The sequence below is a fragment of the Nannospalax galili genome, unplaced genomic scaffold, assembly GCF_000622305.1.
Source record: "Nannospalax galili isolate Female #2095 unplaced genomic scaffold, S.galili_v1.0 scaffold33, whole genome shotgun sequence".
NCBI classification, from domain to species: Eukaryota; Metazoa; Chordata; class Mammalia; order Rodentia; family Spalacidae; genus Nannospalax; species Nannospalax galili.
Window position 1 is genome coordinate 4629494 of NW_008335436.1, and position 13622 is coordinate 4643115.

General features: G+C 37.4%; 1 protein-coding gene across 2 annotated transcripts in view; it reads left to right on the plus strand.

Annotated features, from left to right (window-relative positions):
* Positions 1-13622, plus strand: part of Zbbx (zinc finger B-box domain containing) — a 111715-nt gene that overhangs the window by 7578 nt on the left and 90515 nt on the right. For both annotated transcript variants that reach the window (XM_008830140.1, XM_008830141.1), the window contains exons 4-5: positions 4882-4930; positions 6181-6290. In XM_008830140.1, the coding sequence (XP_008828362.1) occupies positions 4882-4930; positions 6181-6290 (159 nt within the window). The remainder of the gene's footprint in view (positions 1-4881; positions 4931-6180; positions 6291-13622) is intronic.

Consider the following 13622-nt stretch of genomic DNA (forward strand, 5'->3'; position numbering starts at 1 on the left):
AAGTATATTTGTAAGAAAAAAAAGAAGAAACCAAACTTATTGTTATCACAAACATCATAATTAAGGAGGTGAAGGTAGACGGTTTGAGGGGGTGTCCACTGTACAATGAGGGCTTGGGAACTAGGAAGAAGGCTTCTGATCCTAGATCTGGGAATCTTGATGTGTTTTGTTTTCTTAAGTGATTTTTTTTTAAATTTTGTGTGTATGAGTGTTGTGCTTGCATGTATGTAAGTGCAACTGTGTTGTGCAATGACCACAGAGAACAGAAGAGGGTCTCAGATCCCCTGGAACTGGAGTTACAGATGATTGTCAGCCGCCATGTGGGTGGTAGGATTCGAACCCAGTTCTTCTGCAAGAACAGCCAGTGCTCTTAACCATTGGGTCATCTCTCCAGTACTTGATGTGCTTCTTTTAATAAAATAGATTCTCCCTATCCTTACAGATCTTTCCCTGTAGGATTGAAGGTTAAGGAAATATTTGTGATGGTTGTTCCTGTCCAACCCTCGAGATTCTTTGCTGTTATTAGAGTAAAAACAAGTAGTTTCCAAAAAGCTTTGATCATGCAACATACCAGAAATGAATATACTCTGAGCATAGGACTTCCCACAGATTTATTGCTATTTAATTACATGCACAGGTATTTACATCATGTACATTATAAAATCCACTGTGGAAATTAAGAGATAATGGGGCTGGAGAGATGGCTCAGAGGTTAACAGCACTGACTGTTCTTGCAGAAGACTTGGGTTCAAATCCCAAAACCCACATGGCAGCTAACAACTGTCCATAACTCCAGTTCCAGGGGATCCAACAGCCTCTTCTGTCCTCCATGGGCATTGCACGACATGGGTGCACTTACCTACATGCAGGCATAACACTCATACACATAAAATAAAAATAATAAATAATATATATATATACATATATAAATCAAAACATATAAGCATAAGTCTGTAATTGAGCAGCTTTTGATTTTTTTATCACAATAAGCACTTATATCTCTTGTAAGAGACAGTTTATAACTATGGCTTCACAGATAAAGTTATTTCCTGTTGGAGAAGTAAAATATCCTGCTCTTTATCAAGCTTCAGGACCATGATGTTGGTTGCAGGTTCTTAGGCTTGCTCAAAACTAATCTGCAAGCTTTCCTCTGAAGACAGTGAGCACAAAAAGTAGGACAGGAGTGGAGCCAGTCACACAATCCCACAGAAGAATAAAGCAAAGGAGGGCATAGTTACATATTTAGAAACGATGGACATGCCAATATTGTCCAATATATTGTTTCATGAAAAAAACTCAGATTTAGAGAAATGTTCTTCGGGGCAGCAAATTGCTTTCCAGGAGATACTTGGCAATATCTGAAGACTTTTTCACTTGTTATCACCAAGAGAAGCTTTCTGTTTGTTTGTTTTGTTTGGGGGTTTTATTTGTGAATATATGTAGTGTGTTAGGGTCAAGGTTGTGGATGAACATAGTTCAATGACCAGACAGCTCCTAGCATCAGCGGTATTGAAATTGAGAAGCCCCTCATTGTCCTTTATAATCAGATTAAAATTCTGACTCAGTTATCTGTATGATCTCTGCTACACATTTGTAAGACCTATGTAATTGCTTCACAGTGTTTTGAATGATGTGTGAGATGATATATATGAAACCACTTTGAATTGTTACCTGAAAATTATGTTTTGAAATCTATTTATAGAAAATGAGAACATTGAAAGAATAGAGTTTAAGGACTGACTCATTAGATGCAAAAAATATAGTTCAAGTAATTGAAAAGAAAAGGAGATAATGAACTAAAACTATGCAAAGAACCTAAGAACAAAAACACATTTTAAAGGTTCAATATGGTCAAGATTAGGCTATAGCATTTGGGGGTTGGTGAAATAAAATTAGCCAGTTTATCTGATGAGAAATTAGGATGCAAGTAGAGACTGGAGATGTAGACGACAGAGGTGCCAAGTGGCTGGGGCCGTGATTTTAAGAAGGTGGCTTACTAAAGAAACCTCCTCTAGGGAAGTAAGAATACATTTCCTCTGCCAAGAAAAATCAAAGAAAGAAGCGGGTGAAAATAAATAAAACCATTTGAGATTGGGTTTGGCAGGTGGTACAATAAAGTACCATGAAAAACTGAAACAGAATGTCAATATTCTCAACACAATGGAAGGACTGAGGTTTAGCAATAAATGGGTGAATAGACTGTTGAGAATTCCTAAGTGTCCATGGAGGTTATTAACCATGTGTTTATAGGAAAACCCGGGGCATTATTTCATCATAATTGTGGGTAGAATGGGTGAGCTGAGAGGGAAAAGATAAAGTGATCATGATCACCACGAAGAGTTTGGGATTTTGAAGTTGTGACCATTTAGAATGTTGCCTAGATACAAGGTTTGATCATAATGGGGGAGCAGCTAAGAAGCCTTTAGATGTTCAGAGCTGCTATCATGTTGGAGAGTCTTCAGCCAGAGTGTCAGGTACATGCGCATGGAGGTATGTAGTGCTATCAACTAGGAATGTCATGAAGAGAAATAATGAGCAGATTGCTGATGTTCAGGTGGAAAGGCATCGTGGACATTGATAAAGACACTAAGTGGACTGTGGGGATCTTCCGTAGAGGTGACTTTGTCCAGTGATAGTGGCAGAACCCAGGAGAAAAGGGGGTGACGGGTTGATTTGGGAATGAAAAACTGGCTAGTTGGGATGGCAATGTAGCTGTCAGTGGAGTGCTTGCCTAGCATGCAGGGAGTTTTGGGTTTGATCCCTAGTACCACATAAAACTGGATATGGTGGTACCTGCCTGTAATCCCACAACTTGAGAGATGGAGGAAGAGAATTGGAATTTCAAGGTCATCTTCAGCTGATACTGAAACCAGCCTGCAGAAAACCTCAGGAAAGAACCATTTTTTCTGGATATTGTTTTTAGAGAACTGTGACTAAGAAAAGGTACACTTCAGTTAGTGAGAACTTTAAAGTGAAACAGTTTTAGGAAAGATATAAACTATGAAATAGTTAAATGAGCTTAAACTGGGTTTTATCTACCAGTGAGGAGCCTGGAGAGACAGGTAAACATGGAAAAATTTCAGTGGGCAAGTGAGCATGGAAACAGTTGAAAGGTGGCTTTCTGGGAGTGTTCTGGGCAGATGAAGTCACTGATGAATGTAGGTATTTGCGATGCCTGGGAGGCCACCAATCATGGAGTGGTCCACATCGCTACCCTTCCCCTGGGAAGTTCTTGTCCAGTCCTTCTGGGTGGATCAATAGGGCAGTGGCTTTGGTTTATTAAATTTAGATGTTTCAGATGCAAGCACAAATTTATGTGTGCTCTTTGTGTCCTCGTTCTAACCCCACTTCACCACCCAATTATTTTTCAAACACAAAAATTAGAAAATGAGAAAATTAAATTTGTCTAAAAATAGCTGCTGGAACTTGATCAGTGAAATATTTTTTGTGCAATTTAAATAATTTGAAGTGAATATGAATAAATTTATAGAGCTGAAAATATTACTCATAGTAATGAAAAGGAATTATAAAACCCCCCTGTCACTGTTACATTTTCCTGGCGTATCTCTTCATTGTAAGTAGATCATGGCCAGGCTGGCCTTGTTGCAATCCAGATGTGTCATTAAGGTAATCAAATTGGATAATTTGGTTATGAAAAAAGAGATTAAATTATGTGTAACTCGTATAACATTACTGACTTAAAAATAAAAGTGTGATTCATATAGAGGTTGATTATTTCAATTCTATTTTCTTTCTGCTGTGTTTGGTACAGAAAACATCTGAGAAGCTACTTCAAAGAATATGAAACAATGAGTGCCTCTTTGAAGCAAAACAGAAGAGAATAATTAGGCCTAAATTTTCAAAATGACTGTGGTTGGTACAGCCAGAGATACAGAGGCAGCCATTGTTCACATAGCCTCATGTACAAATTGGGCAATTGAGCATGCAAATTGCAAATTGAAAACTGGGCACGAATTGACAGTGTCTATGTAAATGCACACCATCCTCTGTGCTCAGTTGTGTACTTTAAATTCTGGTTTTAATAAGACCCAGGCGAATGCATTTAGTTGGCAGGTCCTTCTTGCTGCCTACAATATTAAGATCCAAGGGCTTCTAGGGTTGTTTATATCGAAATGCTCAGTAGTGAATTTTATTACTCAAGTATTTTTTTTTGACTACATATAGAAGCACCAGGGATCATCAGTAATACACATGAAGATTAAGACTATGATGCTGAGATATGTCGTTCTCCAAACTGTACAAATAAGATAATGCCATTAGCTTCTGCAGTTATGTTAGCAGAGTAGTTCAGTCAGAATTCAACTTTGATTCAGGCTGCGCAGATACTAGACTGTGTGTTTCAGAAGGAAAAACAGAGGAGAATTACTGAAATTTCACAGCAATTGAGGCTTACATTTTCTTAAAAATTATCTCATGGTGACATATAGTAGTTTTTGCTATGTTCAAAGTATATTATTACTTTCATAAAAATGGCCTATGTAGCCCTGTATAATAAAAAAGTATAATTCTTGGCATGTCTTGTAAAAATCAGTTTATATGATGGGTGTGGTTGCTCATGGAAGATTGGCAGGAGGATCATGAGTTAGAGACCAGGCTGGGCTACGTAGTAAGACCCTGTCTCAACAACAGCAAAACCAAAAATGGTTGTTATTCATAATATTCATAGTTTGTTTTTAATTTAAAGCTTATATTGTTTTAGTGATGGTCTCTTAATTTTATACAATTCTTTGTTTATATATATATATGTTTATGTGAGATGGACCCAAATAGAACAGCTTTTAACATTTTGTTAACATGTTAGTTAAATTTTCTTTGAATAAGAGAATATGTACCTAAAATAGTATCTATTTATTAATATAGTTTTCTGCTGGAAATTTGAAATTAAAGTTACTGAAGGAACAGATTCAAGGTAAGCAGCTTCCTGCCCCATTAGACTCTAAAGATGGAGTTCTCTTTTATTCACACACATTATATATAAATGCTACATATTGTTCATGCAAAATAAAACTTCTAAACCAGCGAATGATGACAGTTTGATCTTCAAAATAAGTTTTATTCAGTTTTTGGTGGGAGGCTTATTTTATGTCAAAATGGAAATGTGGAATATCATTATGGTAACACCTATTTTCCAAAGGAAAGAATACTCTTAAACTTTTTCGATATAATCTTTACATTAGGAAGAGAATTTAGCAGTATAATATGTAAATTAAGATATTACTCTAGTAATCTGACTTTTGAAAAATTGCTCTACATTTAATATAAATTAATTTCAAACTAAAAAACACCCTGATAAAACCAGAATTTGCAGTTATCACAAAGGAAAACATATTTTTATTGACGTTAAACAAATTTATTTTAAATATTAACATAATTTGATAAATAAGTTCCAGAAATATATACCTATAATATTTATGTGAATATATTGTGAGCTAGTCTTTACTGTGAACCTGATGAGATTTAGAATCATCATGGAAACAAATTTCTGAGGGATTGCCTAGATTATGTTGATTTGGGAAGAACCAGCCTAAATGTGGATGGCCCCATTCTATGGGCTGGAATCCTGGACTAAGACCAAGGAGACAGGGAACTGAACAGCAGTATTCATCTCCCTCTGACTTCTGACTGTGGACACAGGGGACTAGCTGCCACCTGCCCCTGCCACCATGACCGCTGCCATGTGGGCTGTATCCCTGGGCCTGGAAGCCAAAACCCCTGTTTCTTTCCTTCAATTGCTTTAGTCAGGTATTTTGATGCAACCGTAAGACAGGCTACTACTTGCATACTTGTTATGAATATAGAATACTGTATGTTTAGAATTTGTTCTATGTGCTCTTCATTTGTATCCAGGGATCGGAAACTGGCATAGGAATTCTGCCAAAAGCAAAGTTCTCTCTGTTCTGTAACTGTGAATATTCAGGTCAAGGGGTTTCAAGCAGAATAGAAAGGTGAATATTGCCGCCCCTGCCAGTGGGGGCTGGCAGGGACTGTTACAGGCTCTGCAATGAGCTGATGGTTCAGACTTGACAGATCTAATTCTTATGCTGCTAATGCTGAAGGACTGCGTCAGAATTTGGAAATGCTCGTAGTTATATTACATCGTTAATCAAGAAACTAGATATCATACTTCAAAGTGATTGTCCTGACATCTTTTTCTTCCAGAGCCAGCAAAACCACCACTTAATTATAAAATGGCAAGTGCTTTTGGAAGTGAGAAGTCCAAGATGAAAAGGAAACTCTGTGGACAGTGTGAAAACCAAGCTGCCCTCCTTGTACGTATGTTATAATGCAAGTGGGATAGAATTTTACAGGGCCTTAAACGCAGCTCTTGGGGCTAAGTCTGCTTCAGTGGTATCACTGTTCTTTCTCATTACTGTTGCTATGGGTGACTTGTGCTAGTGGATGAGGTCAACATCTCACAGAATGCCACCCTCTCATTCCTGTTTAAGGGCACCATTTAAAATCTGATCATCTTTTCAATCATGCCTATAACATAGAAACAAGGACACCCCATCTATGTTAAAAACAAAAAGCTTACAACAAAAATTATTTAGTCTTCCAAGTCTCCTTTGACTCCATATTATATAACAAAACTCTCTGAAATATTGTCTGTTCTTAGACACTATATTTACCTCTATTCTCCATATTTTTGTTCAACTTGCTATGAAATATTCAGATCTTTTTTTAAAAGCTGCATTTATTTTAAATTTATGTGTATGAATATTTGCCTGTGTATAGGTAAATGCACCGCATGCATGCAGTGCCCATGGAGACCACAATAGGGCATTAGATCCCTTGGAATTGAGTTCAGATGATTGTTAGTTACCATGTGGGTACTGGGAACCAAAGTTGTAAACCTGGGTCCTCTGGAAAAGCAGTAAGCGCTTTTAACTGCAGAACCATCTCCGCAGCCTTGAAATGTATAGATCTTAGATGTACAATGGAAGCCTTTTTCCAGGTTTATATAGCTCTACCAAGATACAGACACCACCTTTATGCCAGAGTGTCCCCATGAGCCTCTCAACCTGTGCCCACTAGGCAGGCAGCTGCTGTTCTTTTTTTTTTAACAGCACAGGGTTAGTGGTGCCTATCCCTGAATTTTATGTAATGAAATGATACAGAATGAATGTGTTTTTGGTCTGTTTTGTTCCACATTCAATTGAATCCAGGCTGTGAAATATATCGGTAGCACCTTAACTTGTATTACTCTCTAGTTTTCCATTGGGCAGGTGTGGCAGAGTTTGTCCGCAAGTCCAGTGACATCTGGGTTGTTTCATAATACAAAATTTACCGTCTTAGTCCTAAGTGTTTTGGTCAGTGATATTGAGTCCATTTGGGTTCTGAAGATCCTTACCCCCAAACATCCTCAGACTGCTTCATCTACTAAAAATGAAATTCTGTACGAATTCAGCAACAATTCACCATTCCTATCTATCCCCTAAACACTTTACTTTGTCTCTGTGAACTTGAACTTGATTATTCTAGGTACCTTGTGCAAGTGGAATCAGGCATGTTTGTTCCCTTTTAACTGGCTTATTTTACTTAGCATAATGCCCCGAAGTTGCATGAGAGTTCTGCCTTCTTAATGCTGAATAATACCTCATTCTACATATGTAAAAACCGTCTGCTTATTTATCCATTGATGAATACTCGGGTTGTATCCAGCTTTTGGTCTTTTTGAGTAATGTTGATGTGGATATGACTTCAAAGGCTCACTTTAGTTTCTTTTAGTTATAAACCATAAATACTAATGATGGATTCCTGTTCTCTTTTGAGCTCTTTTCATTTACTCTTGGATCTCCACTTGTATCCACCCACTGTTCCATGTCTCACTTATTAATTTGTTTTGACTCTTTGATATATTATCACACTACTTATCTGTAGCCATCTTCCCAAAGCCTTCTGTGAGACACCACATTGTCTTGGTTTCATTTTATTTTGCTAATTGTCTCTCTGCAGTCTTTACTGGCTTTCTGTATTTTTTATTTTAATGTATATTTTTGTTGAGTTTTGTACATTTCATATAATAAATCTTAATAGAATTTAAATCCCCTCATTCATCCTCACCTGATATAGCCCCCCCAAGCCAGATGCCATGCATTCTGTCATATATGTTAAAGCTGACCCAATGAAGGAGAAGTCCCTCGGTACAAGTTCATCCACTGTAGTCTAGTCAGTCTATCTAGAGTCACTCTCTTAATGAAGATCTACTCTCCCTCATCTCACAGTTGTCAGTTGCCAATAGTTCCTTGGCTAAGGTTGGGATCTGCTGTTCACTTCCTCAGTTCCATGATGGTTTTTTTGTCTGATTGAGTTTGCATGCGTCTTGTACATGCTGTCACCATTGCTGCAAGTTCATATGAGCAAGTTTCCAGTGACCTGAAAAACTGTTTCCTCATGTTCATGAACCAACCCTGGCTCTTAGAATCTTTCTGATTTTTTCTGCAGTGGTACCTGAGTCATGGATGGGTGAGGTTTAATGTAGGAGTCCTATCCAGGGACATCTACTCTGCAGTCTCTTATTCTCGACACCTTGGCCCGTTGTGGGCTTCTTTGTGCATCATATTCTGTTGTAAAAGGAAGCTTTACTGGTGAGAGTTGAGGGATATATTGATATTCTCTCTACCTCCTGTTCTGCTATGTTCCATGAGTCTTAGGTGCAGAGGCTGTACTGTAGATATGTCACTTAGGGCTGAGAATCTCTCAGACATATATTTTCTCTGTGTGTGTGACCAATTGTGGTACTCTGTAAGAGCCTCCATCTGTTGCAAGAAGAAGCTTCTTTGATGAGTGAATTACAGTATATATATCTGTAAATACAAGAATCCATATTTAGCATACAGTAAGAAATTTCATTTGTCTAGAGATATGACAGAGAGAGGGTTTTCTCTAGGATCTATGACCTCTCCATCCCTGTATATTTGGCTATATTTACAGTGCCATCCACGGGTTTACTCCTACTAGAGATCTTTAAGTCCAGTTAAACTTTCTATAGTCACTGCTCAAAATATGGTACTGGAGGCAGAGGAGGAAGAAGACAGTCAAGCATAATATATCAACCACAAGACTAGACACAGCAAAGTCAATAAAGAGATAAAGCAATTCAGGCTGGTGAAGACAGCTCAGTTGGTAAAGAACTTGCCTTGCAAGCATGAGGATCTGAGTTTCATTCCTAGAACCCATATAAACAGCTGGAATTGGTAGTGTAGGTTTATAATTCCAATCTGAGGAGATTGACGACTGGATCCCCAGGGCATGCTGACAAAACAAGCCTAGATCCAGGTCAGTGAGAGAGTGTGCCTCAAAAAAACACAGTGTATAGAGCCTGAGGAACAGCACCTGACACGGGTGGTATTAAAATATGGCTTTCATTATTTTTGACATCTTAATGAAAGGTTCAGTCCTTGGTCCTATTTTCTTTTCTGTTTTGGCTCTTTGATAAGTTTCATTCACGCTTTGACTCTGAAGTCTGTGTCTGTATTTATGATTCCCAAATTTACATATTTACCCTGAAATTCACTCCCAAACTTTCAACTCCAGCTATTAACATGTCTGTTTGGATATCGAGTTGTCTTCTTTGAATTAAGAAGTGCAAAACAGAGTCGTTAATTTTTCTCTAAGAAAATACTTTTTTCCACGGTCTTCTCACATCAGCGAATAACGCATTCCACCAGCAGTTTCTGTAATCACTTTACAATCTCATATCAAAACTTGTAATGCGTATATAACTATAGCTTATTATTCACTTTCCAGCCTCATCCCTCTCTCCCTTCCCCTTCCCTTCCTGCTCTCACCCTCTAGCATTCACTATTCTACTCTCCCCTTCAGTTAGATCAACTCTCTTAGGTTTTTCCCAAGTGGCATCGTGTAGTGTTTGTCGGGCACATCTATATTTTCCATTTCTTGGTTTTGTTCATAGCACCTCAGTGAACCTGAGAATGCAGACATCACACAGATTTCATTTCCTTTAATATGTATCTACTCATTGAAGGCTGGCTCATAAATAGATGTATTTTAATGTTTCTGAGGAACCTCTATACTGTTTTTCATGATGACTTAAAGTACCCAATGTCAGTATGCATGGACTCCCTTTCATCCTCATCCTCAATAGCACTTGTTATCTATACTCTGTGTGTGTGTATTTGTGTAATAACCAGTTTTGCTGCAATTTATTATTGTGATTTCAACATGCATTTCCCTGATGATTAGTCATATATTACTATGCTTGTTGGCTATTTTTGGTGTCTTAAGAAATATCTGTGTATAATGCCTTTTTTAAAAGGTTGACTCTTTGTTATTGCTTGACATATTTTATATGTTATGGCTACCAATCTTTGTGGAATATATACTTTGTAAATTCTCTCCTGTAGTCAGACTCTTGAAAGGGATTGTTTTATTTGTGGTTCAAGAGATTTTTGCTTGATGATAATCCCATTTTTCTGTTTTGATTTTGCTCCTATGTTTTTGTGATTTTGTCTAAAAAAATAATCACTGTTGATTCCAGAGTCCTGGGAGGTATGTTCCAACTAATAGCTCATGGGACATACACATCCTAGGATAGCTATTGATGCAGCCCAAAACAAAATTATAAAACGACTTTATCATTGACTTTTTGAGTTTAAAAAATTTTGATCACTCAGTTCTCCATCAGTTAGCTTTGGCAATGACAATGTCATGTGATGATGTCAGCAGGTCAGACACCTCTGAAACCACACCCCATCCATACATTTGCTTCTAGTAGTTTCATAGTTTTGGAGTCCATCTGTCTTTCTATCTATCCTTCATCCAGTTTGAAGTTGATTCTTGTATGTGAGAGACTGAAGCCTAATTCCATTCCTTTGCATGTGAATGTCCGAATGATGACCCTTTCCCCAGTGTCTTTAATGTTTTTGTCAAAAACTAATTAACGATGGATGTGTAGCTATATTCAGTTGGTCACTGAGTTTGCATTTGTATCAATGCCACACTGTTTGAATTACTAAACTGTTGTGAAGTGTTTCACAAGGATTTGACATTCATAATGCACAACTTAAAAAAAACTTAATTGATAAAATAGAAAACCAAATTAAAAACCAGGCAATACACCCAGAAAAATCAGTAGTGTAATGCTGACTGCTTGTTTGTTCAAGTTGGATTTAGCTAGTCAGGGTTTTTAGTGATTCTATACAAATTTTAGGAATGCTTTTTTTTTCTAGTTTTGTGAAGAATAGTATTCATATTTTGATGAAGATTTTATTGAGTTTGTAGATTGTTCTGGGCAGTATGGAACTTGTAACAGCACTGATTCTTGTAATCCAGGATCATAGAATATCTGTCCCCCTTTTCCTGTGAGCTCTTCCTTCTTTCCTTATTCTTACAGCTCTTATTATAGAGTTATTTTACTTCTTTGGTTAAATTCATTCCTAGATATGTTTTTGTAACCATTGTTACAAATAGTAAATGGAATTCCTTTCTTGATTTCTGTTTCAGATAATTAACTATTAGAATATAACAAAAATGGATTTTTGTATATAAACATATAAAATATAACAAAAAATGGATTTTTTGTACATATCCTGCTGCTTTTTTGAAAATTTTAAGTCATAGAACTTTTAGTGTGGAGTCATTATAGTTTACTTTAAGTTTTATTTTTGAAAGAGGGCTTCATGTAGCCCAGGCTGACTTCAAACTTGCTGTGTAGCTGAGGATGACCTTGGACTTCTGATCCTTCAGCCATCACCTCTGCAGTGTTAGGATGACAGACGTGTACTGCCATGGCCAATCTGTGAGGTACTGAGGATTGAACTCAAAGCTTCACTCTAGCAATGGAGTTATATTCCTAGCTGCCTTTTAAACATTCTTGAAGGATTTCACTATGATATGAAGAAAGGATTGTGGTTTTTAAATTTGTATTTCATGAATTCTTTGAGAATTTCATACATGCATACAATGTATTTTGCTCATATTCACCCCCACTCCTAGACCCAACTCTTTGCGTATTAACCCCATCCCCATATCTTCCCAAGTTAGTGTCTCTTTTTTTTTAAAAAAATTAATAATCCGTTGAGTCTAATCTGTGCTGCGTACATGCTCATGGGTGTGGGCTCAGCCACTGGAGCATAGCTGAACTACTAGGGCCATACTCTTAAAGAAAATAGAATCTCCCCCCCCAGGAATGATCAACTATCAATAGTTCTTCAGTTAAGGGGGGTGGTGTGGGCTCATGAGCCCCTTCCCCTCCATGCTGGAATGCTGATTGGTCTGATCTGCTGTAGGTCTGGTGCAGGCTGCCACAGCTGCTGTGAGTTCATGCGTACAGTGGTCCTGTCATGCCCAGAAGACAGTGTTTCACTCCTGTCGTCCTCAGACTCTGCCTCTTACAATCTTTCTATACTGTCTTCTGTTGACCTCTTTGAACCTTTGGGTAAGGAGATGTGATATAGACATCCCATTTGTGGCTGAGAATTTCATAGATACTTTTTCTCTGCACTTTGAGCAGTTTGTGTGTTAACAGCTGTCTGTTGCATAAAGAATCTTCTCTGATAAAGTCTGAGGCCTGCATTAATCTGTGGGTATAAAGATATGAATTTAGAGGACAGTTTGATATTACGTTCATTTAACTAAGTAATAATAGTAGATTCACCTGTGTGGCCTGTAAGCTCCCCACCCATGGATTCTCCTGATACTGTAAATCTGGCCAAGAAAATAGTTTTTATTTGAATTTAAACAAAAACAATGTACTATAATAGTTTTCCAAACACGATATTACACTAAAAATTTGTGTTATGTTGAACACAACATTGGGGTTGGGTATTGTTAAAGTCTGAGGTTACCATTACCTTTTTCAGTTTCTGTAATTATGCTGGCTAGATAATAGGGCACGTATGTGAGTGTGTTTGCACTCAGCCAGAGAAAATTATGAATGGAAGATACATTTTGAAAGTTGACATCTCAATTTTCTCTATGAGGTATAGGACCTTCAGCACGTGATTTAAATCCTTTGGAAATGCTTTCTCATCAGTATACCAGAGAGCTATGGACGGTTACGACTTTATGCATTCGAAACATTTGTCTGGTACATCCACAGGGACAATGTGTTTTTGTCAATGATATATCACCTTACAACTTGATAAATCCACAAATATTGATGAAATCCAATACTTCCAAAAATTTAATCGTAAAAAGACATTTAAGTGGCTTTAGGCAGTTTCTGTGTGCCAAATGTGAAAAGGACTGCTAAATATTAATTTGGCATATGTAGATGATATAATTAGACTCAAATGCATTCCGAAGGCTTAGTGCAACAGACCTGAAATTCATCAAATCAACTGGAGAGTTTTTGACTGCACTTGGGTGTTCTATCATTGAGGAAGCTCTGCGGCACAATGGAGTCCTTATCTGTGCTTTAGTACATTTCTGCCAGTTGTACAAACCGTCTAAGAAGATTTTCCATTGGCAGTCACTTTAACCCAATTTAAAACCAAATATGCTCGTATAACAAAATGTGTGAGCTTATTCTCAACTATAGCTTTGATCTTCCAGCCTACAAATATCTGTTGGGCTGCTTTCATTAAACATCTGTTGATAAATACTTGGCTTAAAATTATATGCTGAACCTAATTTTC